The 26,944-nt window shown below is 46.8% G+C and overlaps 1 protein-coding gene across 1 annotated transcript in view; it reads left to right on the top strand.

The window, feature by feature from the left end:
* The window catches only part of LOC138467899 (uncharacterized), a 216,818-nt gene that overhangs the window by 135,332 nt on the left and 54,542 nt on the right, over positions 1-26,944 (top strand). Inside the window, exon 6 of the mRNA XM_069608216.1 lies at positions 8,979-9,043. Within this exon, the coding sequence (XP_069464317.1) occupies positions 8,979-9,043 (65 nt within the window). The remainder of the gene's footprint in view (positions 1-8,978; positions 9,044-26,944) is intronic.

Genomic DNA, 26,944 nt, shown 5'->3' with positions numbered 1-26,944 from the left:
TCTCCCAGTTGAGATGCGTACAGAGAAAAAGTCCGTGTTCTATAAAGAGCTTAAGACGCTATTATTTAATTGGACTTCCTGTTGATCAGTGATTAAGATCTCGGCCTTGTTTGTTTTACTGTCCAGTACTGTTGTTTTTCTGTCTTTATGTTCCATGTGCGCCCGGATGCCTGCATGCTGCGTCGAGTTATAAGCATTAAACATAAACCTAACAAACACAAACAATGTGACTGGCATCTGAACGTGATATGCGAGACAACATAACACCACATGTGTGCAGCGTTATGTTGAATATTAGAAATGTTGGCAGACAAGGAAGGGGTTTACACAAATGCCATTTTAGCAGAATAAAATTGCTTACCCATATCCATCTTTTAGATGGAATACTGTACACTGAAGGAACCTTCAACCAGATTAAGAGTACATTTGAGAATATAAAAATCATGTTTGAAGTTTGATCTCTAAACCAGAAAACATTGTATACTTAAAATCAACTAAACTTAAGTGCACATTTATGGTTAACATTGAATAAATGAGTGGTCCATTATTATATAATCTTGCCATGCAAATGCTTTGTTTGAGGATCCAGTATTGTTCAAGCTTATGAAGCCTGGGTGTAAGGTACTGTGAATTGCAGTCCGCTTTAATGAAAGCAGCTCATCTGTAGTGTAAGATTGTACAAAATGCTTCCATTGGACCAATGACACCCGTCATCTCTTTCTATACGTTTGCTCATGGGCATACTATTGCATAAATGACATTTTTACTTTGACGGTAAAGATCCTTCATTGCCAGTGGAAAACTCTGCGTCTTTCATAAACTGGCACACCATACGTTAACTGGAATTTTATGTGGACATATGGCCTCTACAGTGTACAAATCATGATAAGATTAGGAGTAAAACATAGTGCTGCGGCCCCACCAGTTGCTTTGTTTTAGGCCTCGCGGATGACGTGAGCACTTATCAAAAAGGGAAATGGCATCCATCGAAGCTGTCCAAAGATTGTGGGTGCCCGCAGCATACCACTGCTGTTTGCTGTAGACACCAGATCTCTCTAGTACTTCATGGCACCAATGGGGGCAGAAGGATCGTGAGTTTAGGCTTCCATTGAAACCATACAAGGTGAGAGGGGTGCCCAACAAAGTCCCAACAGATAACTGTGCCAAAAAACTCTCAACTGGTAACAAGGTGCATGCGAGCAGACCAAGATGGACTTAAACTACACCTAAATGAGAACAATATATAGTGGTTTCTAACGACCCCACAGCAAAAGCAGTCTGCTAAGGTTTCTATTGATGGTGAACGTCATGAAGGGCACGTGCCTGACCCCCAAAGTAATTCACTGTGATGTTTCTGAAGCTGCAACTGAGAAGAAAAATCTGCTTAGAGCATGGGGGGGAGCCTTCTTGTGAAGACCACATAGTCCTGCAGGTTCTGTCTACACAGTGAAGAAACCAAGACTTATGCGCATTGACCAGAACAAAATCCTTTAAAGTTGACGGGACAAAACCAGACCACTGAGCACTACTACTGAATATCTGTGTGATGCACGAAGTCTGACCTATTAGTTTTTAGTGTCCCGTTCCATTTTGCACTTCATGCGAGATCTGCCTTCAGTTGAATAATTCTCACAGGGGCAACCAGCGTAGAGGCGGCTCATCATACCCCTGTCTTCTGTTGTCCACTTAATATCTCAGAGCAGAATCATTGACAACATCTAGGACATGGTACTAGGGAGTGTATGACCTCTTCCATAACCAGCTCTCTAAGATCATAATTATTTGTACATCCCAAGAGACTGCACAAGACCCATTATTGCATGCATTCATTCTTCAATGGGTCTGTATATTAATTGCAAACTGAACAAAACTGTGTAGCCTTTGTTTAGCTTTCGATTGTCAACACAAGCATGTTGTATATTACTCATGAACCAAAGCAAGACATTGAATAACCATGAATAGCTGTGCAATGCCCAAGAGGTTTGAACAGCAGAGCAGCTTTTGGTGTTTGCAGATGGACTGTCCACCCATCTGCCTTACCTAAAGTAGTCTCTCTGTTGCTCTTCGACACTGTCTGCACTGCATGCTTTACTATACAGTCTGAAGCGGTTAAATCTAGCTTTGTTTTATGTAGAGTAGCTTAAGTGTCAGCCTTGAACAAGCATGTTCTAAAGGCATGGATGATGCCTCAAATTGCAGGATTTCAGTAGTCTGTACAACGGACGCCTAAGCCCCCTGTTCAGTTAACCTGATCATACCCCCATGTTCAAGGTTGTGCACTGTTTTATGGTTTCCTTTGTTATGTAGGCTGTCTAATCAGATAATTAAGTGATCTGGTTTAATGAATGTCTTAACTGTTATTTTATTGCAAGCTTTATGCTAATGGTCAACACCAAACATGTTCCTCATTTCACGCTGGATGGATATCCTATATTGGTGAAGTTGAACTGCTGGTTAGTTGAGGCGTCCCCCTCCCAGAAGTGTGTGTGGAGACAGTAAGTCTTCTAGGTGCAGCATTCCCCTCCTCTTGTGGTATTAGTCTCTGGGGGTACTCCACCTCTCGTTCGACCGCATGTGCTTGCTAATACCAGCGTTCCACCTTCTTAAAAACGGGAAGCAGAAAACCTTCTCCAACCTATCATGGGACATATTGGCTATGTTACCACTGTTACCCGCAGTCCAGAAACTGCCAATCATTTGCCATGTGAAGGGCTGGTGAGCGATCTTCACCTCTTTGTCTGAATACAGAAATCAAGAGATTGGGTAACTTTTTCAGTTGGCCAGGAAATGAATTGATTTTTATGCCGGGCTTTCTACAGTTTTATTGCCAAATTATTCAGATGTAAAGAGAACATGAAATAAATCACTAGTTATGCTGTATTTGCTATGGGTAGAAAATATTGAAGCAGTCGGGATATTGTTTCGTAAAAGGCAGCCATGCTTGTATGTATAAACTAGCCGGCATTTTAACTCTTGCAGATTTTAGAGTAAACTTCTTAATGCACAAGGCCCTATTGTAAGATTTCCTTTCTAGATGGTCAGGTGGGGTCAAGCATGTTTTTCCCAATTGAGTGGCATGGAAATAAGATCACTTCTAGCTCCAACCCTACACATCCAATTGCCCCCATAGTGAATGTTCATTCATAACGCTGAGAAGATTAATTCTGAACGTAGAATAATAGATTGCCAACGCTGACAGCTCAGGAAGTCTTCATTCTATTAAAGACAAGGAGGCGAGCATTATGCTTTCTTTCTTTAATACTGCCACAACAGCTTTTCAACTTATACTTTTAAACATCTACCTTTGTGTTTTTTTATTTATTTTTTTACAAAAATAAAATAGCCAATCCGAAGTTTAAAAGTTTCAAACCAGAGTCTTACATCTCGAAAAACTCTCAAACTCCCATGAACCTCCAGGAGTGCTGTAGTCCTGACCCTATCCCATGCTCCAATGCGGTGATAGGTCATCCTATAAGAACCCTACTGTCGCAGGCCCTTTCCTCTTTCTTTCTTGCCTTGAAAATCCTCTGAAACAAATCCAACTCTGTCCTGAACTGTCAACAACCAACTTATAACTAAAACAGTGTTCTTGGAACCAAACGTCGCTGCTTCTCAGACGACATAGAGTACTTCACCGGTACCGTGATTGAGATCATGCTGCTTTCTGATCATCTCCTAGAAAAAACAAACATGTTCTTTTTAAGGGCGAGTGATAAGACAAAGTTGAACATGTGATATCAACACAGCCCAACTCTTCCATGCCGTGTTATACTTCCTGACGGTGGAAGGCGCCCATGAATCTCTGATACAGTCTGCAGCGAGTCGCGAAATGCCTGGCAATTCCCACTTTCTCCTGAAACCTTGCAAGCTATCAACCGCAGGGTGCCTGTCGATACTAGGGGGTGAATTCTCCCGATTGGGTCTAGTAGAAGGTCCTGCTGCTGTGGAACTATCCTCGGAAAATCCGTAGAAAGTTCCATCGCTACTGGAAACCAAGGCTACGATCTCCAGAGGGGAAGGACTATTAATAGGTCTGATCGCCCCCTGCGCACTTTCGCTAGTGCTCTCGAGATCATGAGAAACGGAGGGAAGGCATAATTCAGTGTTCCGTTCCAAGGTTGGAGGAAGGCATCTGTGCCTGCTGCTCCTGGGTCTAATCTCCAACTGAAATAAGTCTGCATCTGAGCGTTCAGTCTGGACGCAAATAGATCTATATGAACGGGACCCCAGAGGTTCTGCAATCTGTTGAACACACTCGGGTGTAGTTTCCAATCGCTTGAATCTACAAGATATTGTGAATTCCAGTCCGCTCTCTCATTGAGCGTCCCTGGCAGATACTCTGCAGTGACTGCTACTTGATTCTGAAGGCAGTAGTGCCAAGTCTTTCGCTAGTTCTGCTAGCATCCTCGATCTCGTTCCTCCCAGCGTTGTTGATATAACGCACTGCTGAAATGTTGTCCATTTTGAGCAGAATGCAACAACGAACGTTGTCCTTTGTAAATGCTCGCACTGCAAAGGACCCTGCCAAAAGTTCGAGAGAGTTTCTGTGCATTTCTAGTTCCTGTTCTGACCACTTCCCCCCCCCCCCCCAGTCTCTAAATTCTCGCATCTGGCTCCCCATCCGGACCTGCTTGCATCTGATTCTATGACGATGTCCGGTGAGTCTCCGAAAATCGCACAGCCATTCCAGGCCTCCATGTTGGCGAGCCACCAGTGGAGTTCCGAGATCGCTTCTGGGTCTAGGGTCACTAGCTGGTGATATCCTACCCCCTTTTGTAGGTGTCTTATCTTGAGCCTCTGTAGAGCTCGATAATGGAGCGGACCCGGAAAAATTGCTTGGATCGAAGCCGCTAGCAGGCCAACTACCCTTGCGACAGCTCAAAGAGATATGACTTTCTTTGCTATAACTGAGCTCTTTCTTTATCGCCTTCACTTTGTGATGTGGTAGCTCTAGGGTTGCTTTGTTTGTGTCTATACTGAAACCCAGGAATTCTATATTCTGCACTGGCACTAGCTGGGATTTGTCTAAATTTACTAGGAATCCTAGCGAGGTCAAGAGCATGAATATCCATTGCACGTTCTTGGACAGCGTGACTTTGTCTGTACCCATGACGAGAATGTCGTCGAGGTAAATGATTATGCGAATGCCTCGCTCTCTTATGGCTGCTGCAACGGGTTTCATCAACTTGGTGAATGCCCAAGGCGCCGATGCTAGTCCGAACGGAAGACACGTGAAGTGCCATATCTCTCCTTCCCACCGAAACCTCAGATATTTCCGAAACTCTTGAGCTATCGGAATCATTAGATACGTGTCTTTGAGGTTCTAATCGCGCTAACCAGTCCCCCGTCCGGAGGAGATCTCGAAGTAGATGAATGCCCTCCATCTTGAAATGGTTGTAAACCACCCATTCGTTCAGTTTCTTCAGATTTATGACAGGGCGTACTTTGTCCCCCCTGTGAACAAGAAATAAATTGCTGAGGAAGCCTGGCCCTCCTTGCGTATCTTTTTCTATAGCATTTTTGTCTGCTAATTGGAGAATTACGCTGTTCAACAATCTTGCCTCTTCTCGAGGCATCTGAATAAAATGGGGTTCTGATCTCTGAACTGGGTTCCCCACAAATTCTAGCTGTAGTCCTGCTACTGCTTGCAGTACCCATGCATCGTGTGATAATGCTTGCCATGCGCTTAGAAACTGGAGGGTTCTCCCTCCTACTCGAACTCTCATTGCACTCACCTCCTGAGGCATTTGGTTGCCGGTATGCACCTCTCCCTCTTCGTCCTCTGGGAAATCTGGACCTGGCTGGGAAGAATGTTGTCTTCCTTCCCAATATTGGGCACACGGCCCCTGGGGTCTTCATTGATAGTTAAACCGACCGGACGTACGACCCCTGTAACGTCCGGTCCCGGAAAAAACTTGAGTGGGGAAAATCTTTTTGATTGAGCTTTGTGCTTGTTCAAGAGCTGAATAAGTTCCCATGAACTGTGCCATTTCCTTACTGAATGCCTCGCCGAATAGTAGGCCTCTTGCTTCTTCACCTGCCTCATACGACGCCAAGTCGCTTCGCTTACTGTCGATCTTAAGAACAACACCTCTTCTCTCGGCTGATAGTGCGCAATTCGCGTTTCCCAAGATGCATACAGCTCTCTGAGCCCAACTGGCTAACACGGAAGCATCTACAGGAGTACCTGTGTCCTTCGCTTTCTCCGCGAGATCCATTATCTTTGCCAATGGGCCGGCTAGGTCGAGGAGCTTATCTTGGCACCCTCGCCAGGCTCGGTCTACGCCCTTACGTATGTCTTTCGTCTTTGTAACGAAGGTGACCATTTTGGGGTCAAGTTCAGGAGTGACGGCCAGTTTGCCTGGCAACTCCGGTCTAGGGCATTCTGACCGCATCCGCAATCTTATTTCTCTATCCAGTGGCTTGTGTATACGTTGAGCCATGTAGGCTGCCACTCTGGGCGATGGGACCCACTCTGATGACTTAGGGTGTCTGATAGCCTCCAGGTCAAACATATCTGTTGAACTCTCAGGTTCTTGAGGATCTATCGCCTCTTCGTAAAGGTGATCCTCTTCTACCTCATCACCCTCATCATCCGGCATGTAGCCTTCATCGTTGTCCCCTGGATTACTCACCCGTGGGGTAGGGGGTCTGTCCTGGCTTCTTTTCTTCTCCAGGAAGGCTCTTTTAAGCCTGGCGCCAGGGTCGCTATTCCTTTGGGGAGTGGAATCCTCCCTATCCAGATTGCTCGGGGGGGGGTCACAGAGTGTTTACTCTTGCAAGCCGCTTTCCTCCCCTTGGGTTCCACCCCATCTTCGGGGTGTCTGGCTGACAGCTCTTTATCTTGGCATTCTGCCTTTCTCTTTTTTGCAAGCAGAGCTTGCTGCTCGTTAAAAACAGCTTCCAGTATATCCAGCCTTTGGGTAATGGGCTGCACTCCTTGAGACACCGCTCTGGTCAAGGAATCTCCTAGTACTTGCTTGAAGCTCTGTGACAGGTCTGAGTCCTGTTGGTAAGGACTTTCTTCCCACTCCTCTTCTGACCATTCTGGTGAGGTAGGAGTAGCACCGGGACTTTTGTAATGAGCCATAGTGTTAGCAAGGCTAACTGCTGTGCTGTCAGCAAGGGATTAAAGTTGGTCACCTTTGACAATTCTAGTCTGAATCCCTTTTTGCTCCGGTGGAAAATTTGATTATACTTTCTTTTTTTTTTTTTTTTTAGGACCGTGTCACTCCGCTTTTCTCCTCTCGGCATACGCAATGCAATGAAAACTTTGCGCTGCCGGCGGAAGACCTCCCAGGGGATGATGGCATTCAGCTCCTCTGGGTCCTGTCGCACGTCGTGTTCGACTGCGCGGAACCGAGGAGCGGGGCAGGGAGTCTGGGGCGAGCGCGTTCGCTCGCTGCGTCTGCCCCGCCTCCTCTTTACAGAAATATCTCGCGGCGCCCGACGCAAACACGTGAGAGAAAACGAAACGAACGCACTGAAGCACACTTTAGTTCACTGTAAGAATTGTATTTACTTTATGATAGTTTACATTTGCGCAGCTTACACGCTTCTCATGCAAAGTGCTATACTACGCTGCTATAGCTATTAACTTAAACAAGAGAGTGAATTATGATGTACTTATCTCATGGCAGCAAAAAGAAAGAGGAAAGGACCTGGGACAGTAGGGTTCTTATAGGATGACCTATCACCGCATTAGAGCATGGGATAGGGTTAGCACTACGGCACTCCTGGAGGTTCATGGGAGTTTGAGTTTGAGAGTTTTTCGAGATGTAAGACTCTGGTTTGAAACTTTTAAACTTCAGATTGGCTATTTTATTTTTGTGTAAAAAAAAGAAAAAAGAAAAAACACAAAGGTAGATGTTTAAAAGTATAAGTTGAAAAGCTGTTGTGGCAGTATTAAAGAAAGATAAAGCATAATGCGAGCCTCCTGTCTTGTCATAGAATTAAAGAACACATTTGTTTTGTAGAACATGTGAATAGTTTTTACATTGTAGCTGCTGAATTGGATGCTAGCAAAGGGGGTTTTAAGGGGCAAATGCAGCAGATTAACCAACAATTGTGGTTGCCGTTGGGATGGCTGTGTGTGATTGGATGGATGTGACTGAACAGCTTCAGAACAGAACAGTTCCTAGTATTTCTAATCTTGCTGTGCAGGTTTGGGTGACGGGTGAATCCCACCAGTGATTCTGTGCTGGCTTATACAGGATGGTGGAGTGTTGTGGTCCCAAATCTCTTGCCCGCATGGTGCAAACTGGAGTTGGGTGCCACACCCACGGGAAAGATAATGCCCTCTGCCACTGTGCCCCACACCCCCAAACAGGGAAGCAGTGGTGCAAGCAGGTTCTGGTTGGCATGGCAATGAAAAGTGCTGGGTCGTTCTCATTGAGGATTTCGCAAACCTTGGCAACAATGCCAGTGGCCACAGTACCATGTGGGGTTAAGGAGCCCTTTTACTCACTAAAAATAGACAAACGTATCCAACAAAAAAGGGTAGCAGATAAAAATACTCAGCAAAAATAGGAAACCATGATCACCTTGGAGCCTGGCCACTGCTTCCACCTAACCTACGCTTGTCCGCGGATATGTTTGACTCAGTTGTACCAGCAGTGCACTGAGACAGGAATTAACTCTAAAGTAGTCTGTTGATCCAAAGAGGAATCATAAAGTAAACATTATGGTGCACAGTAGTACCGATTCCTAAAAGAGATCTGTTTTGAGTTAAAATATATTTTTATTCGCCTAGAAAACAAACCTATTGTGACCTGGAACTCTTTTTTTTTTTTTTTATTTCTTAAAAGATCACTATCAAAAGTCAGTGAGAACATATTCCTACTTGAGAATCTTGTCTGGCTCATGTGGGATTGCTGCTTTTAAAAGCCCACAGGAGTGATCAAGTATGTTGATGTAGTCATTTGTAGGGCTGCTGTCTTGCATCGAGGATAAAAACTCCTTTTTTTTTTGTCTTTCAGATTGAGGAGCTTCTCATGTATCCCACGAGGTATCTTAATGAAATCAAATTGCAACATGTCCAAAGGTAAGTGTCCATCTTCATTGAGGCATCTGTGATCGACACCTTTTTCGTGCCATATATATGCAGAGGGGAGACCTCAGATAGCCCCCCCCCTCTCACTACCACCTACATGCATTATATACTGTACTCATCGCCCCACATATTACAGGTGTTGAAATAAAAGAAAAGTCGACATTTTCGGTGGTCGCTGTGAAAACGGCACAGTAATTGTGTGTTGCCTTCATTGAGTGCTAGCAATACTGTTACCAAAAGCTCAATTACTCAAGATTCATGACCATTGTTTTCAACCAAAAGCGCACTGTAGATTTTATTTTTAAACACTTTATGGCAAATCGAAAAGATAAAGTAGAAGTCAGACTTCAAGAAATAATTACGTGCATATTGCCTCTACAGTCACCCCTACGGAGATAATTGCCCAGTGGTTACGACTCTGAAAAGTATGTTGCTGAGTAATATCCTTCAATTTTCCCTTTTCAAGCATTTTTCATATTGTAATTTGAGGTCAGTTGTACATTCTTAGCCTCATGCTTTAACGAAATAGACAATGCTTTCAACCTATTCAATGCCAAATCCCACAGAGATGATCACCTTGGGAGTATTTTTGGATGCTGTTGGATGTTTGCGTCTGTGGGTGCAAGTGCAGAGAGGCAGGGCTACCCTGCTGTCCCATATGGACTATCCATTGCAATATCCTTATCCAGTCCGTCGTTTTCAGCACTGTCTTTCGACAGATGATGCTTGGCTGAAAGTATGTTTATCTTTGTGTGAAAGTTATTTATTGAAAACCGAAATCCTGGCGTGTGGCAATACTGCCCTTCTCCCACAACCGCTCCCATGGACCCCCTCCCTCAGCCCACCACCCCTCCCTCCAACATAGTCAAAAAACCTAGCCTGCACTATGGGCTCACGCCTAACCCTCTCCCGCAAGATCAATAATGTTTAAAAATGCTGTCACTACCGCCTCAAACCTCTTAGATGCATTTTTCCTTACGTCTCCTACCCCAACAGACTCGCTGCTGTTCTATTCTGTCGAGACTGGACTACACCAACTCCTTATACCTGGGAGCACCGGCATACCAACTCAACTAACTCCAAAGAACCCAAAACGCTGCCGCCAAACTCCTCCTCACCTTGGGACACAGACCACATCTCACCCGCTCTCCATACCCTCCACTGACTCCCAGTCGGAACGAAGGGCCACCTTCAAGAACCTATGCATTACCCACCAAGCAGTGAACAAGACCGGCCCAAAGTATCTACAAGAGAAGATAATACCCTACCTCCCATCTCTCACCCTAAGATCAAGCTCTACCCTCTTTCTAGTGATTCCAACCTCTAATCCTGTGTGAATCAGAGGATCTGCCTTCTCAACCTTGGCACCAACTCTGTGGAACTCGCTCCCTCCACATATTTGACACACCCAAGAATACATAGCCTTCCGCAAGGCTCTAAAAACCTGTCTCTTTCGATAATGCTTACTAAGACCATCCAAGGCTGCTGAGACCCTGCAACCGAATGACACATTTTCAAAGAGATCCCGAGCTATGACACTGAATGTGCCTATTTAGTCACAAATAAGTTTACTCTGAACGCAGCACTCGCAAGCGCCCACTTGGAATCTGGAATAGCGAGCTTGATTAATCAAAACCTCCACTCAGACACTGACCTCTCCTATCACTATGCTCACTCTACTCGCACACAAATGGAGCACCGCTACACCACTCGATCAGTTCGGCCTAGCCGCTCACATATGAACAATACTTCACGAACACCTCAACATTCTGATAAAATGCAGCTATAACCCACGAAAGTTGCCCAATCTGCACATATAAGCATACTACACAGGCCTTACACAGCCAGAACCCAGTCTTGGTGTCCATCTTCCAGACTGCACACATTCAACTGATATCCAATACCACCACACCTAATGCTAGGATTCAGCTACCATTCAAGCAATCGCATCAGCTGCGTGCATAATCTGTGCACCCACATACCCTATGACGCCTTACTCTGTCAACTGACCTGGACTGCGGTGCCCGAGGACGTCCAACCTACCAGCGCTTTGAGGTCATACCAATGATATATAGAGCGCTATATAAATGCCAAATAACCTAGCATTGAAAAAATCATTTTCTGCGGGTTACTATAGTAAGGTGTCAAAAGTACAGAACATTGTGTTCTACTGTTTGAGTCTTATTTTATTAAGACCTGTGAAACCAACCTACATAGAGGCCTCCGATTCCATTCTTGGAAGCTTTGGTTGCTCTCTGCCCTTGATGGTTAAAAAAAAAACCCTACAGTTACAGTTCTTAGAAAGATGATGAGCAAGTGGCATTTACAACCAATTGTCATTGTCCTTTCAGGCTCCTATTTTTCAGGGTATTTGTTACGTAAAAATGACCCCAGAGGCAAAGATGCACTGCACAGATAAGATATACGTACGGTAACATGCAAATCCGAACATTGCTCTAGTTATACTGTATAAGTATTTGTGATAGTGGTGTGGAAGGGAAGGAGGTGAGGGAAGAGGGTGGAAGGCAAGTGGCAAGTGTGTGTGGGGGGGTTTAGTTAATGTCGTAAATAGTTTAATAGTAATTTTCAATATCCTCCTAATGATTATAGCTTTAATGCCCTGCCAGGAGGGTGGACATAGCCTTTAACGGCCGGCCAGCACAAGCTAAGGCAGGGCCGAGTGAAGCGGGATTTTTTTTTGGTTATTCCACTTCCACCCAAAGAAACTCCCTTAATAAAATCCAATCACCCCTACACCTCTGGTAAACCAACTATGAGCCCGAACCCTGTTACACAGGAAAACTACCTCTACCTGAATCCCTGTTTTCCTATGTCCTACCCGAATACTCCCAGTCAGTCTCCTGACCATCTCAGATTATTTCCTGTACTTCCAACCTACTCCTATAAAACACTACCGTTTCCATAATCCCCCGTGTTTGTTATAATAATCAGACATTTCCATTTAATTAGCAAATCCCATCAATCTCACTTCTCACTCTAGCAACACCCCTAGGATAAGGAGGATCGTTTTCAGTAACAAGCCTGCTTTTTCCGACGCGAACACTTTCGCGTATAATGATGGACTAACACTTGAACCAATTACCTGACATGTCCCAACACAGTCAGGAAATTGACCAGTATCACACACAATGGACGGCCCTTCCCTTTCCCCACAGGGCTAAAAGATGGAGCACAACACAAGCAAGGCAGACCGCACAACGGGACTGCTGTCCAGGCATGGTAGTTCAAGAGAAGAAAGGTGGCGAATATCGAAAGGCTGTTGAGGAGAGAAGCAACCTTGCCTTTTCCGTCCCAGGCCCGCAGGACCTCGCAGAAGGAATCGTAAGACCGCAGACAATAGCTCAAGTATGTTGCAGCAGATGTCAACGAGTTGACACGCAGTGTGCCTACGCTGATGAGCAGGACCGAGGGAGTTGCCTGCTACCGTGGTACCGGCCTTGACTCCAGATACAAGGAAAGTCAAGCAGTTCATCACAGCCTGTGAGTCGAGGGAAGAACCGATAAGAAACCGAACTGTGTCGCAAGTGGCACATTGAGAAAAGTTAAAAGAACTGTAAATTGTTAAGGGAAGGCCAGCTGCAGAGGCAATTGGCACCATGTGGGTGCTCATTCGAGACTCTGGTTAATCCCATGTTGAGTGAACTACTGATACCAGAAGGCTGTAGGAGAACCACCAAGAAAGTTCAAAGTGGTTATACAGGGATCTAGCAAAATCCCCATACAGTTTAAAATCTTTGACTGACAAACTGTTGAGAAAGCAAGGTAAGTAAATCCCGGATCAAGAGAAAGCAAAAGGAAATGTGAAGTGGCAAGAGTGAACCCGAAGGAGGGATGCCAATAAAGCAGGGCAAAGTCTAAAGTCCCAAGAAACAGTGTGTTGACAAAAGTGAACATGCCAGAGGGAGGTCCAAGGGAAACTGTTTAAAAAGGCATTAAAACGTGTGAATGCCAAGGAGAAAATATCTTTGCAAAAGCCAGAATGAACCTGACAGGAGGGAGGCCGATAATGGAGAGGGGTCTGAGCCCAGAAGAGGGGCACCCAGGGGTGAAGAATCATCCCCTCAAGTGTAATCCAAAAGGAACTTTTTGTTTATTTTTGGAGCCCATCAGGTCCTCGGAAGCACGAAAATTACACTGAAAAGCCCCGATATCAATAGGAACTGTTTTGGGATCCAAGCCCGGAAGAGGGCAATCCCGGGGTGAAGTCATCACCCAATGTATACATGTGATAAGAACATTTGTTATTTTAGAGCATATCGGTTCCTCAGAGGCCAGAGATGTTTTGTAGAAAATAGACTTAACCACCGACGGCCCTGATACCCGAAGCAGAACTGTCATCTCGTGCAGGAAAAATTTGAGCTTGTGCTGCATCCTGACGTAATATTTGTGAACATTTCTTTCTTGTGAATCCTATCCCACACTCTTCAGTTTTAAGAATTGGCAATACTTCTTTTAGCATAGATCCTTTTATTTTGACAAGACGCCACTAGGACTGCCTTATTTTGATTTGATGGTCGTAGCTTGCTCCCATCTTAGATTTAGGTATAGATTAGGCGTTTTTCCACCCTACCTATAAAGTTTAATAAACACCCTTGAACTGTGATCACTTGTCTGTCTATTCTTGATACCTGTGGAGAACGGACGTGGATAGTGGGTGAGTAAGTGGCATTACACAATACGTGAATGTGCTTCAATGTATCCAACCACATTGAGGGGCGTGCATGTGCACAACAGCAGAATGCAGTCAATGTGCAAGTCTGACCTGCCCTCCTCCTGCACTAATAATGCCATACACCCCACAGAACATGTACATGTTGGACTTACCTGTATGGATACGCCGATGCACATCAACAGTGAGACATGAATACAGGTACCACAATGTAACATGTAAGATCCATAATCAATGTCACACAGTGTGACATTACATCCCACACCAGTGAACCTGCCAGTATCACAGCCTGCCAAGTACCTAGGTACACTCAGCCTGCCATGTAGAGCCGCTGTACCCAGAAGCCTATGGACGCCCGATGAATAATTCATCAAGCCACATGCAGAATAGAAATATACTGGCACAAGACAGCCACTATGTCATCTTGACATGACAATAGACCCTTGACAATACATCTGCTGCAAGGGAACAGTGTGCATATGGTCACACTACAATGCATGAGGCGATATATACAACATACACATGCAGTGAATCAAACACATGCCACACAATGAAGCCACATATGCATGCACATAATGCCCTTCGCCCTGATGCCGTGAAAGGCTACACCCACTCAATACACTGTGACTCATGGCTTTGCCTTTCTCCTTGCAGGTGACTCCTGATACCCGCAGCTGCCTTGGCTCATGACACCTGTGCGGGATCCACAGACCCCACAAGAGTTGGCCTGCAGTCACGCTCACAGCATGACCCGTGTCTGTATAGAGCATACCTTTGGCCTCCTGAAGGCCCGTTTCCGCTGCCTGGACCATACAGAAGGTGCACTAATGTATAGCCCAGCAACAGTGTTGAAAATCGTGCTGGTGTGTGCCATGCTGCACAATATCTTCCTCCAGAGGAATGTCCCTCTGCCCCCTGTTGTGGACATGCCACCCCAAGAGGATGAGGACACAGTGGCTGTGGCAGAGGCATCTCTATGTATCTGCAGAGATGACGTCAGAGCTGGATGAGTGTTGTGCCAGGAACTGATGGAAATGTTGTCTAATATTTAGAGATGGCACATACCATGCACCACTGTGTACCCACACATTTATGATTAAACACAATGTGGAATGTCCTTGCATTGATTCAGTTGAACAATGGTTTAATATTTTAGTGCACAAACTATACCCCTACCAAAACCACCCCAACATACTATCCCCACTCCCTCTCCCCACAACACCACCACCCCACACTATCACCTCCTCCCCACCACACACCACCACCCCAACACACTATCCCCACTTCCCTACCCCACAACACCACCCGAACACACTATCCCCACTACCCTACCCCATAACACCACCCAAACACACTATCCCGCCTCTGCACCCCTACGCATTATCCCATAACTCCCCCACCCCAACACCCCCATGGTGGACAACACCTAGGTCAGTGTCACTTGTGACATTTTCCCTCTTACGGGGGGCACTCATACGGTCGCCTTGCAGTGCTTGGCAGCGAACCCTCTGTAGGCGTAGCAGAAATCGAGCGTAGCTCTGCTGCATGGACTCTGCAAAGACAGAGATGCCCTCTGTCAGCTCCCTCACACACTGGCCGTACACTCAGTGCAGCAGCTGTTGCAGCTGCCTGTGCTCGATTGGCTCCATGCTGTGCACGATCCTGCGTCTGGCACCCTGCATGCAGTCCCGTATGGCCTGGAGGTGGAGGGAGTGGGTGTTTGCAATGGCCTCCATTTCAATGTGCTGCCACTCCATGGCGCACAGCCTCTGTAGGATGTTGTGGCTTGGTGTTGGCCGGGAAATGGATTGGGGCTTATGTGGTGAGCTAGGACTGAAACAGGGGGACCCATATGAGGGGGTGCCCATGTCACCCTCTGGTATCTGGGCTTGCTGGCTGTGTAGCATGTGGTTGCGCTGTGCGATCCAACCGTGCCCAGTGGCTGTTGGGAGGTTTCCTCCAGACTGGCTTTGTTATGCCTGCCAGTAGGTGACATCAGTCACAGGTACTGTGGTGGGCTGTTTGGGTGCACTTGGAGTTGTGGTGCTCCCTGAGGCAAGTGGGGTGGATGCGGGGCCTGCGCTGCCACCAGCATGCCTGGTCTTACTGGGGCCAGGTATGGCATGCTGTGGCTTATGCATCACATCTGGTCGCCGTTCAGGGCTTGTAGTGGACGTAGATGCCCTGGAGGCACCAGTCGCCAATGGGACTTCCCCCTCATCCTCCTCAGCCTCTTCCTGAGCTGCCTGAGAGCCTGTAGGGGACAAATGACATGCTGTCTGGCATTGTGCGTTCACGTGCATTGGAATGCAAGTCACACAGGCAATTAATCAGTGATACCCCCCCATGTGGCCAGATAGGCATGGATGTACATGGCCCTTTGCATGTGCCCATGGCAGTGTGTGTGTGTGACACACACCCATGGCCAGTTGGCCTTTGGCCCTTGTGCAGTCAAGGCGGGCTGTCAATGCAGGTGCAGCTGACTGTATCAACCATGCATGCTAGAGGCCCTGCAGGGTCTTGCATATTGTGGAATACTCTCATGGTCATGTGCTGTTGTACAGGCCCAGCCTTTGGTTTAGCAGCGCATGGGACGATCGTATGTGCCCATGCCCCCACAATCCCTCCCCTGGCAATGTACATCTCGTGGGAGTGGATTTAGTTGCCTTGCCAAGGGCACTCCCATGGCTCAGTGGGAGGCTACTGTACAGCCAGCAGCGGTGCTCTGGTTTTGTTTTTGGCTCGCTACACAGATGTAGGTGCAGGGAGTCAACACTGCCAGGGTGCTCGTCTCACATACCAGCATGGAGCTAACCAACTGGGCCCGGCACATGTTGGTATGACGGCTGCGCAATGTAGTGGATCCTCAATCTCCACCCTCCTGCTGGCACGGAGAGTGCCAGCAGGTGAGTGGGGTGCATTGCACTTGGATATGCCGTTTGCCACACCTTCACACTCAACACCAGTTCTGAGGTGCACTTGGTGGCCTACCCCAGGCTGCTGATGTGACACCCCATCAGGTCACCCTGACTGCCTGGGCCAACAACTGGGCCTGCTGGCATGTGTCCCTGTCCATTGGTACATTTCATGCTAAAGGACGCTTATATGGTTGGTCTTTTGCAATGTGTATTGGGGACATGGGGCGACTCGTCTCCGCTCCATCAACTCCCTCAATCCCCTCCATATTGAGGATGCTGCCAGCCTTCTCCTCCCATGTTGTGCGGGAAAGGGACTCTGTGGTTCCACTTCCTGTGGCCATGTCATCCTGCCGGTGTTGGGAGAGGAGGCCCTGCACCCTGACCCTAAGGTCATTCCAACGCTTGCAGCAGTCTTCAGGATCCCGGGGGACCATGCCAACTGCTATCTTCTGGCTTTTTGCCTGCCAGATTGCGGTCCTGCGTGCCCCAATGTATTCCTCTGCCTGCTCCTGTATAAATCAGTGTCCCACCACCTCATCAGTAAGGACTTGTAGCTCCCCCTGACTGAATATGGGTTTCAGGAGCCGATTTTAAGGCACCTTCGGGTCCCAGTGGCTTTTGAGTTCAGATGGCTGCAGGAAGTGGGGGATTCGGGGTGAATTCTATTTTTAAAGATGGCCGCCGCCGTGCTTCCTGTCCCGGCAATGAGCGCTGGCGCTATTAGCACTGACTACTGTCCAGGGGTAACAGTAATTGCGCTGGGGTTTTGGCGGAGCACCCTGTTTCGGCGCCGATTCCGCCAGACGGAATTAGAGTTACCGTCTAAGTGGTGTGCGTGTTCACGACACGTTGTGATCCGACACAAATTGCACCGCAGGACACAGCAGTAATGCTAATTTTGTTCAGCGGAATTAACGCCAAACTCCTGATGAGGCCCCGAGTTCCTTTCCATGTCTGTCAGCGGCCAGACGGGAGGAGCTGCGGGACCGGAGTGCAATGCTCTGGTCCTGCAGGTAAGTGTGAGTGGAGGGGGTGGGGAGGCAACAGGGAGATATTCCCTGTTGCCTCCCCAATGAAAAAAGCTCCACCTGGGGAAGGCCTCGGGTGGCTGGGTCAGCGGGCGGGGGATTGTGTATTCTTGCCCACTCTTCCAGCCACCTTATTGGCTGAGAGCCCTTCCCCCTCCCCGTGTGCGAATGGAAACTCATTCTATTGGTTTAATGCATAAATGAAGAATGTCTTTTTTTGTTGTGTTCTTTGTGGGCTATTTGATAGTCAAGACTTTCTGGTCGTCTACATGAGTCAACAGATTCTCTGCAATATGTTTTTTGTTTCTTTAAGTTTGCGCGCTGTATGTGATGTAAAGCGTTTTGAATTTGATGTGAGATAAAGCCAATGCAGTTGGTAGAATATTGGCGTGATTTGATCAAAACCTTTTTTTTCCCCGGTGGTCAGTCATACGCCTACATAGAAGACTGCTTCCAATAGTAAAATAGACTGTGGGAAGAACAGTGATTCTAGCATTCTCAATGCAAGAAACGACCAATACTTGCCTGTTGTACCAGTACTGACATTCGGCAGGCAGCATGCCACCTTCAACGCAAGGTGCATCACTTATCTAGCCCTATACAAAGGACCCAAGTTCCTCCAGTAAAAAAAAAGTAATGCTACAGACCAAAACAGATGTGCTTCCGCCCATCCTATTGAAATAACTGACCAGAACTCTCCTCCTTGGTGGTTTATTTATTAGTGCATTTGTTAGGCGCTTATACAACAAGTACATTGTGTTTCAAAGCTCTCACATGGCAACAGGGCGGGAACATGCGTTTGAAAAAACAATATATACAATGGAGGATAAAGACGAACCTACTATGCCTTGTGAATATTCAGAACGTGCAAGTCCAGCGAGAGAAGAGTGGGAAGAGGAGTGGGGTTAAGTGCTGAAGTGTCCGTGCTCGTGGGTGAGCAGCAGATGTAAGTGCCAACTAAAGTGAGTGCGAGGGAGCGTTTAGCTGCAATAAGCATTCAAGTGCAGGCCTACAATGGCGTAGCCCAGTCGGTGTCGAGGTAACTGCTGTGTGTAAGCAGAGGCAATTTGGTGTGGGAAGGCCAGGGCCCCCAAGGATACAGAAGGGCCCTGGTCACCAATCATGGCGACTTTGAGGTTAGCAGAGGAGGGAAGAAGGGAAGGAGTAAATTAAAAGGATAGTCTTGAGGAGCTTCTGCAATTTTGATCAGGCCTGGCTCAAGATGACGAGGAAAGGGGAGGTTGGTTCACAAGAGTGAGCCAGCAGAAGCAAGAGTTTAACCACCGGCCCTCTGTTTAGTGAAACGCTTCACACACAGAGTTGGTTCCAGAGGAACATAGAGGTCTAGAGGAAGAATATTTAATAATAGCAAGTTGCAGATAGCGTGGCCCCCGGCCCCAGACAGCCTTGTGGATGATGCAGACAGAGGGGATTTGAATTTAATCAGTGCAGCAACCAAGAGCCAGTGAAGAGATTTTAGGGCAGGAGATGCAGTCACTGGGCTTGAGGCCAAGGATCAGTATCTCTGCCCTATTCTGGATTAGCTGGAGGGGTCGTAGCGGGGATAAGGCTGTTGCAGTGGTCAAGCCTAGAGAGAACCATAGCTCTGGTGACATTCAGCTTCTGGGGGAAAGGGAGAAAAGGGAGAATTCCTTTGAGAAGGAAGAGTTGAAAGTTGGATTTTTGGAATTGTCATGGATGTGAGGAAGGATACCGAGGAGTCGAAGATCACTCCAATGCTTCTGGCTTCAGGTGAAGGAGAAGAGCCCATAGAGGATGGCCAGAGTGAGGGGAAGAAAGAGGGAGCAGGGGTCCCAATAGGAAGGTCCTCAATCTTGCTGGTGTTGAGACAGAGATCATTGGCAGTGCACTAGGAATGGATGGCAGATGAGCAGTCCGGGATGATGGAAGACACAAGAGAGTCAGCCTGAAGTTTGAAGAATAGTTGAGTCATCTGCGTAGCACTGGAAATTGGGGGACAAGGAGGAAATGATGCATGCCAGCGGAGCAAGGTAAGTGTTAGAGCGAGGGGGGAAAGGGTAGATAGTTGGGGTCACCACAGGTGGAGAAGGAGGTAGGTGAGGAGAAGGTGCCCAGAATAACCTGGGACAGATGATCAGTTAGGAAAGAGGTCAGCCAGTCCAGTGCCTGCTCTGAGATACCCAGGATATGAGTCGTTTTATGAGGATAGAGTGGTTGACTGTGTCCAAGGCAGATGAGAGAATAAAAAAGTAGGATGAGGACAGCTGGAGAGTTGCAATCAAGGGATGCAAGCAGTTCTTCACGGGCATTCAGAAGAGCAGTTTCCATGCCTCTGGATGCTTGGAATCCAGATTGATGGTCGTGGAGACCGCCACCAAGTTCAGTGTGTGTGATAAGTAGGGGAAGGTCAGTTTTTCCTGGAATTTCCCAAGGAAGTGGGTGATGGAAATAGGGTGGTAGTTAGCTAGACAAGTAGGATCTGCTGAAGGTTTTTTTCAAGGGTGTGCTTGAGGGAGGAGGGGAAGGATCCAGCAGCAAATTAGTGGTTGCAGCAATCAGCAAGTACGTGGGCAAGAGAGCCAATGTTGTCTGTGATGGTTCTGGAGGAGCAAGGGGAAACCTGTTTGGAGGAGACATTCATAGAGCGGACAACTCTGGTAACCTCATTGGGTGCAACGGAGGAGGAGGAGGAGGAGGAGGAGGAGGAGGAGGAAGCAGAGGGGAGGGTGAGAGGCCACACGAGGCAGGGGGTGAGAGAGGGGATGGGGAAGAGGGTAGCTAGGGTGCTCAGGATATCCTAATGTTTTAGTGGTAAAGTGTGTGGCCAGCGTGTTGCAGAGGGCCTGGGAAGGAACAGGGGAGGAGACTGCAGAAGGGTTGGCTAGTTCCCTGCAGATTCGAAATGGGTTGTTTGAGGCACCTGATACCATAGCCTGGATGTGGGCCCTTTTCTTGATCTCTGTTCTCCTTCTCTCTCCCGGTCCATGATCTCTGCACAAGCCCATACAGTTTGGAACACATTTTCTATCAGTATAGGCTCATTGGATGACCTCTACCTTTTTTAGCAAAGATCTTTAAACCTAACTCTCTTTAGCAACACCAATTAAACACTTTACTTAACTCACCCATCCAACCAATACAATAACTCTTCCTTTCCATAGCTCACCCCCTCTTAACCACCCATAGCCAATTGGTTCCTGCAGACTAATTCTAAACATCAATGGATTGTGTGATCTGAGCAAATGACTAGCGGATATTGTTAAGGTGGTGTGCGTTTTATCGACTTGTATACTAGGTGCCCTGGTGGAGGCCCAAAAGCACAAGTTGGGATTTGTGGCTCAACTATTGCTTCGTGGCCTGTGATGGAAGATCAGGATGGAGACTGGTGGGAGGCTACGGAGGGTTTGCAGGAGGGCCTTACCCTCGACGAGGATCTGTCTGAAGCGTTGCTGAGGTACCGTGGTCCATGCTCACCCTGCTCCCCATTGAGTCAGATATCCAGTCTCTACCTCACCTTGATGCAGGCAGGCCCTAATTGGGGCACTTTACCAAATGAGTTGCTTAATTCTTGCTCAACGTCACCTGAACCTATAGAACCCAATGTATTTCCCTGTTTAGGGAGACGCATCACTGAAGTTGACAAATAGTTGTCTTGCAGCTGTGTGCCCAAGACCAGGTAAGCATGCAATGTAATGTTTAATTTATCATGCCATGTGCATATAAAGTGTTTCAGAGCACTAAGGTGCTATTTGTGCATGGATTGCTCTTCCTGCTATCATATCGACCCCCATCATTGTTGGCTGATCCCACACTGGGTTCATGCTGCGGGTCACATGTCAACCAGGAGGTGCATAGCGCGGTTCCATGCACCTAACACGTGTAGCTGAAGGTTATAACGTTGCAGTGCAGATGATCACTGCCACAATGGTTAGTTTTATGCTTCTCTAAATACATTGTCACAGGGTGCTTTGTGGCCATCAGTTTCTGTACGATTGTTACATGACATAACATTTAAGACATTTATAACCTATCATTCTTTCCAGCTATCGTATGACCAGGTTTGGGTCTATCAAGTATTCATGCAAGTAACAAACCCTTTAAACATGTAATGTCATCCAAATGTACATGTAATGTCCATGCAAAGAACTACAGAGCCTTAAACCGCACTCATTTGCTATGGGGTTGGATGGTCAGGTTTGTACTCGCTGCTCCCTCCACCTCTTAGTGCAATGTTCCCATTTGGTTGACTGACTGCGTGGCTTATTCTGGCCATGCCACATATTCTGACTCGCCAGCTCATGCAGCATCCGACGCATGAGACTATTGTTATGTGATAGATTGGTGCTGGTCATCTTTGCCCAAGATGATCACATGCATGCAATAATAAATGTGCAATATCATGTAATGTCCTTCTCCTGCCATGCACGGTCACACTACAGTATGATAATGTTTAAACATGCAATGTTGACCCGATGTGCATGTCCTGCTTACCAAATGTGCATGTAAAGAATTGCAGTGTCCTCCACTCTGATTAGTTGATCTAGGGTTACAGTCCTATGTATGCACATTGCTCAACCCCCCCCCCTTTTATTTCAGAGTCTGTCCATAGTTGGCAGAGTCCTACCACAGATGTGGTTCATGGCAGCAACCACACAATCACTGACACAGCAACTCACTCAGCACCTCACACACGAACAATTCCTAAATAGAATGTCCCGGTACCAGCCACCTCCGGCTGGGAAAATGATATATTTATGCAATTGTAAATATAAAGTATCATGCAAGCGCCTTCTGCAGGGTAATCTTTATAATATATGCTAAGGCTACGAATTGACACCCTTGTACAAATCTCGCGTCACATGACTTGCATTGGTGTACTGATGCTAAAGATTTTGGGAAATAAAATTGGGCTGGAGAGAATCTGCAGATTCTTGGTGAGTTGCATTTGGACTTGGGTCTGTTGGTTGTCCTCATTGAGCAGGAAGAACTTTTTGTATAGACACGTTCTGTGTAGATGTCCGACATCCAAATACACTAATTTCGGGCAGAATCTTTCTGGATGTACTTGGTGGTTGATACATTTCGATATAAATGGGTATCCTCTGTGTTTTGATGACTGGGGGTGTGCGTTAGTGAGCAAGCCTTCCCGGGTTTCCACGTAAACCTAGAAATGTATTACAACACATTGGAATCTGAAACGGTCCTTGAACTTCTTTGAACCCTCCCATTGATTCCCATTCAGGAATCTAGAGGGCGGGAGCACACTGCCCTGGAGACAGGGGACTAGCTTGGTGCTGGTTACCTTACACTTTAGACCATGTGATTTCAGTAGCGCCCTGAGTCTGAATGGTGGAGGTTTTCCTAATATCACGGGCATGGATTACCATGTTTGGGCTGCATGGACGTAAACACATCGGTTACGTTATAGAGGTGACCTTGGCCACTATCCAGTCAAGGAGGAACTTGCCATGGTTTTAACGGGCCACCCAGTAGCATGTTTGACTTTGATGGATAAGTAAGCGGGTGCTAAATTCAGTTGGTATTTAAGGGAGAGTCATGTACTTTTGAACTTGAAGCAGTTTAAATGCTCTCTAAAAATAGCAGTTGAAATCATAGACCTATCCTAAGGCAGCTCTCCAGATGCATTGTCGCATTCTGTACTCTATAAGGTTTGCAGTGGTGTAGTTCAGCAGAGTTGACGACTGCACCCATCACAGGATTCCTGCCCTGTTGTGAATGATGGGGAACACTGTAGAATTTGGGTTTGGCCAAAGAGTAGTGGTGGTAGACTATATCCTTAAGGGAGTCGTGGTTGCGAGTAACAAATTGAATAGATTCAGCCTTTGATTCTTTCAGCTGGTGAAAACATTCCCTTGGGCCCACTTTAATTTGATTCCCCCAAAATTGGCATTTCTATTGCAATAAAGTGATGGAGCAAGTATTCTGGTAAGCCGTGTTGAATGAGGTTGACAAATCAAGATTTTCTGGCAAACGTGGGGTTTCCATGTCTGTTTTCGCAGGGGCTTAATGGTCACTTGATTTGTAGATGTTTGTTCTGCATTGAAGACACAGGTTTCCTGATCTGTAATGGGTAATATGAGCCTATGTCTTCCTTTAATAAACTGCCTACAACTTCATAGTTTTCCCAGAAATGGTAGCTGAATAATTTCCGAGTATTTGAAGACTTCATCTGGGTTAAGTATGGGTTTCTTCAAAGGAGGAATGAACTGGTGGGATTTCACTGAGAAAGCAATGTACCAATTGGAGGAATTCAAGAATAATCTACAGAGTGGGTGAGACCATTTCGATGGGTAGAGATTGGATTATGGAGGCGGGATAATGTTGATGCATATTCCAGTCTCTGTAAGCATCTCCGACAATTCTTGTCCTAGCCTCTTTCCAGCTCTGCTTCCACTGGTCTAGTCATGTCTTCCTTTACCATTGCCCTCCGAAGTGGCTCTCTTGGTGGTGCCACATTTCTGCATTGCACTCTGACTGCAGCTCAAAACTCTTCTTAATTGCCACTTGTTATGATGGATTTCTGAACTCTGACCTGGTGGGCAGAGGTTCAGAAGGCCAGCCTAGTTTCTTGGAACAGGGTAACCTTCTGGACAAGCCAAACCAATCAAGGTAGCATTAGCCGCGGTCAAGACTAGGTCTCAGAAGGGGTGAGGGTGATCGAAAGCACACAAAGAACGACACAGTAAACATCACAAATTACTCTGTCTGGTGTATATATGAAAAATACATATACATTTATTAAAGGCCGTTTAACACAAACGCAAAGTAAATCTCAGCAATATTAACAAAACTAATACAACACTAACTAGGAAACGTATATACAGTAACCAGTGGCCTAAAGGAATATTACGCAAGTAGAGATCCACAGTCTGTAAAGAAAGGGATGTCACAGTGCGAATATACTTCAGGCAGTCCTTCAACAGATCAATCCCTAACTAATATGCAGTCCAGTCCCTAAGAAGTGTGGAGCCTTGCACTCAAAAGTCCATTCAGTGCCAGAACACTCAATTGTGCAGTTAAGTTAAAAATGGGTGTCTTCAAAGGGCTGTAGTGGCTCAGGAAGTTGGGTGAGGTGATGAAAAATAAGCTCCCACTATTCAAGGAGGGTCTCCACAACAGCGCAGTGCGAATTCCAAGAATCGGGAATAACTTGGTAGCACAGACTACCTTCAGAAAGGAGAGTGGCCCTCAGAGGACACTTGTGTGTAAAAGTCGATGGATGCGCTGGGGTCCACTGGTAAGAGATGCAAATACATACCGACCCTTGGCGCACTCCGGACTAATCCTCGCCATTCAAGACCAGTTTGTTTGCAGATTCGAATCCTGCAGTTACGCATCTCTGCAGCTTTCAGGGGCTGCGTTCTGGGACCTCAGTCTGTGGCGGGACAGTGGCGATTTCTCCACTTCTGGTGAAGGGATCAGGCTAGTTCCACTGCAGCTCCTTTTAGGACACAGGGGGGCACAGCAGTAAGGTACCCACAAAGTTTGTCACCATTGCAGGGCTACACACTGACCGCGTATGTTCAGACGGACTGTCCTAATTTCAGACCTAGATACCCAGAGCTTAGTCTCAAGTCGAAACTCAAGTCAGCGGCGGTTCCATGGCAAAGGTCCAGTACGAGCTGGTCCGCACACTGTGCAGTCCAGGAAAACTTCAGAGCAGGCTCGTTTGCAGGTTAAGCAGGAGGAGCCGAGAATAGTTAGTCCCACTATTCAAACGGGTTGAAGCGCCCTTTCAGGTCTTCTATGATAGATGAGAAACAGGGGCTCCAACGGGACAACAGTGGGGTCAGGGTACCAAACCTTCCAGCAGGTCACCAGCGGTTCCACGGATTTGCTTCTTTGGTTCAGGATACTTGGCTCCTTTACCAAGTTCGGTGGAATTGGTGTAAAGTGCCTTCTCTTATCCAAAATCTCCTTCATGCCAAAACGAAGAGAAGAGATATGCTCACATTTAGCCATTCCAGACGTGGACCAATCATGGACCATGGTGGTCCTGGTCATTCCCACAGTACCAGACAACCTGGCACCCAGGATGTGTATAGGGACTAGAGCGCGCCAGCCCATATCCTGGGCGCGCACACAAGGCATGCAGAAGCCTGCAAAAGCTTTGCTTTGCACGGGGGTCTGCATGACCAAATAAGGAAATTCACCGGTCTACTCAATCTGGGGAAGGCAAAGGGACAAAATGGCCAAAGGACAGAACAAGGGACCTCATGGCATGGCCATTTTGGGCACTGGCTAGTGTCCTGGGCCAAACGCGGTAAACGCGGTTTGGACCACAGAAAATAGTCAAATTCTTTAAATGTAACTGCGGCTACCAGCTCTGTCCTGGACACAATTGTACATTCACCAAAAATAATTTGAGGGTGTCTAAGGTCTTGAAAGTGAAAAAGGGGCCCCAGCGCACTGTACTGGAAGGTACATTGTGCACTGATAAAATGTGGCTAAGAAATATCAACAAAGTGAAAGACTAAGGAAACAAAGTCTCCTAGAACTGACAGTCTGAAGGGCATGCCAGTGTCCCCATAACAAAATGAGCAAAAGCCCAGCGGAGTACAGCAGAAGGCAGGGCTCCACTGGTAAGTCAGGCTAGGATGGTCGGAAGCAAAATTTTGGGGGGTTCACAACAGGAGGGAAAATTACCCACAAATGGAAATCTTCCCCAACACCTCTTTTTATACTGTGACTGTCTGGAAGCATAATAGACATTGGTGAGTCAATTTTCATATTAGTATCACTAAATGTGATGGGTGCTTCCTATACATTCCAGTCACCACCTCAATGCCATGTTTTCGCTCAGGTGTGGTAGGTTGCACCAGTATGGTCTTCTCTCATTTGCATAGTCTGCCGAGGCTCTGTGGCTCGAAGCTTTAAAAGTGTTTGCCGCCATCTTGGATTCAGGTGTTCTCAAGATGGTGGCTGTCTGGATATTCTGGCTCCCTAACTGCCTACCCTACAATCCCTAATGTAGGTCCTTTGGAGTATGCAGTTCACTGCTCATAGTGTCGAATGTGGCCTTTGTTTCTAATGGGCGATCAGCTGTGAACTGTTGTCCCCATGAAAAACCATAACATTCTATTTGTGTTACAGGTAGTCTCACCAGATTGCCTCGTTTGTACTTCAGCATTGACTGTGGTTCGTTGGATAAGGTTTGCAGACTATGCTCCTTGGTCCTAGTTCAACAGGATGACCCGGCATTCTGATTGGGAACTTGTACTGCTTGCCAGGGTCTGGATTACCCCTGTTCCCC

The sequence above is a fragment of the Ambystoma mexicanum genome, chromosome 4q (genome assembly GCF_040938575.1).
Source record: "Ambystoma mexicanum isolate Mex_15411 chromosome 4q, UKY_AmexF1_1, whole genome shotgun sequence".
Classification (NCBI taxonomy): Eukaryota; Metazoa; Chordata; class Amphibia; order Caudata; family Ambystomatidae; genus Ambystoma; species Ambystoma mexicanum.
The sequence above is the reverse complement of the archived record's forward strand: the minus strand, read 5'-3'. Positions and strand labels throughout refer to the sequence as shown.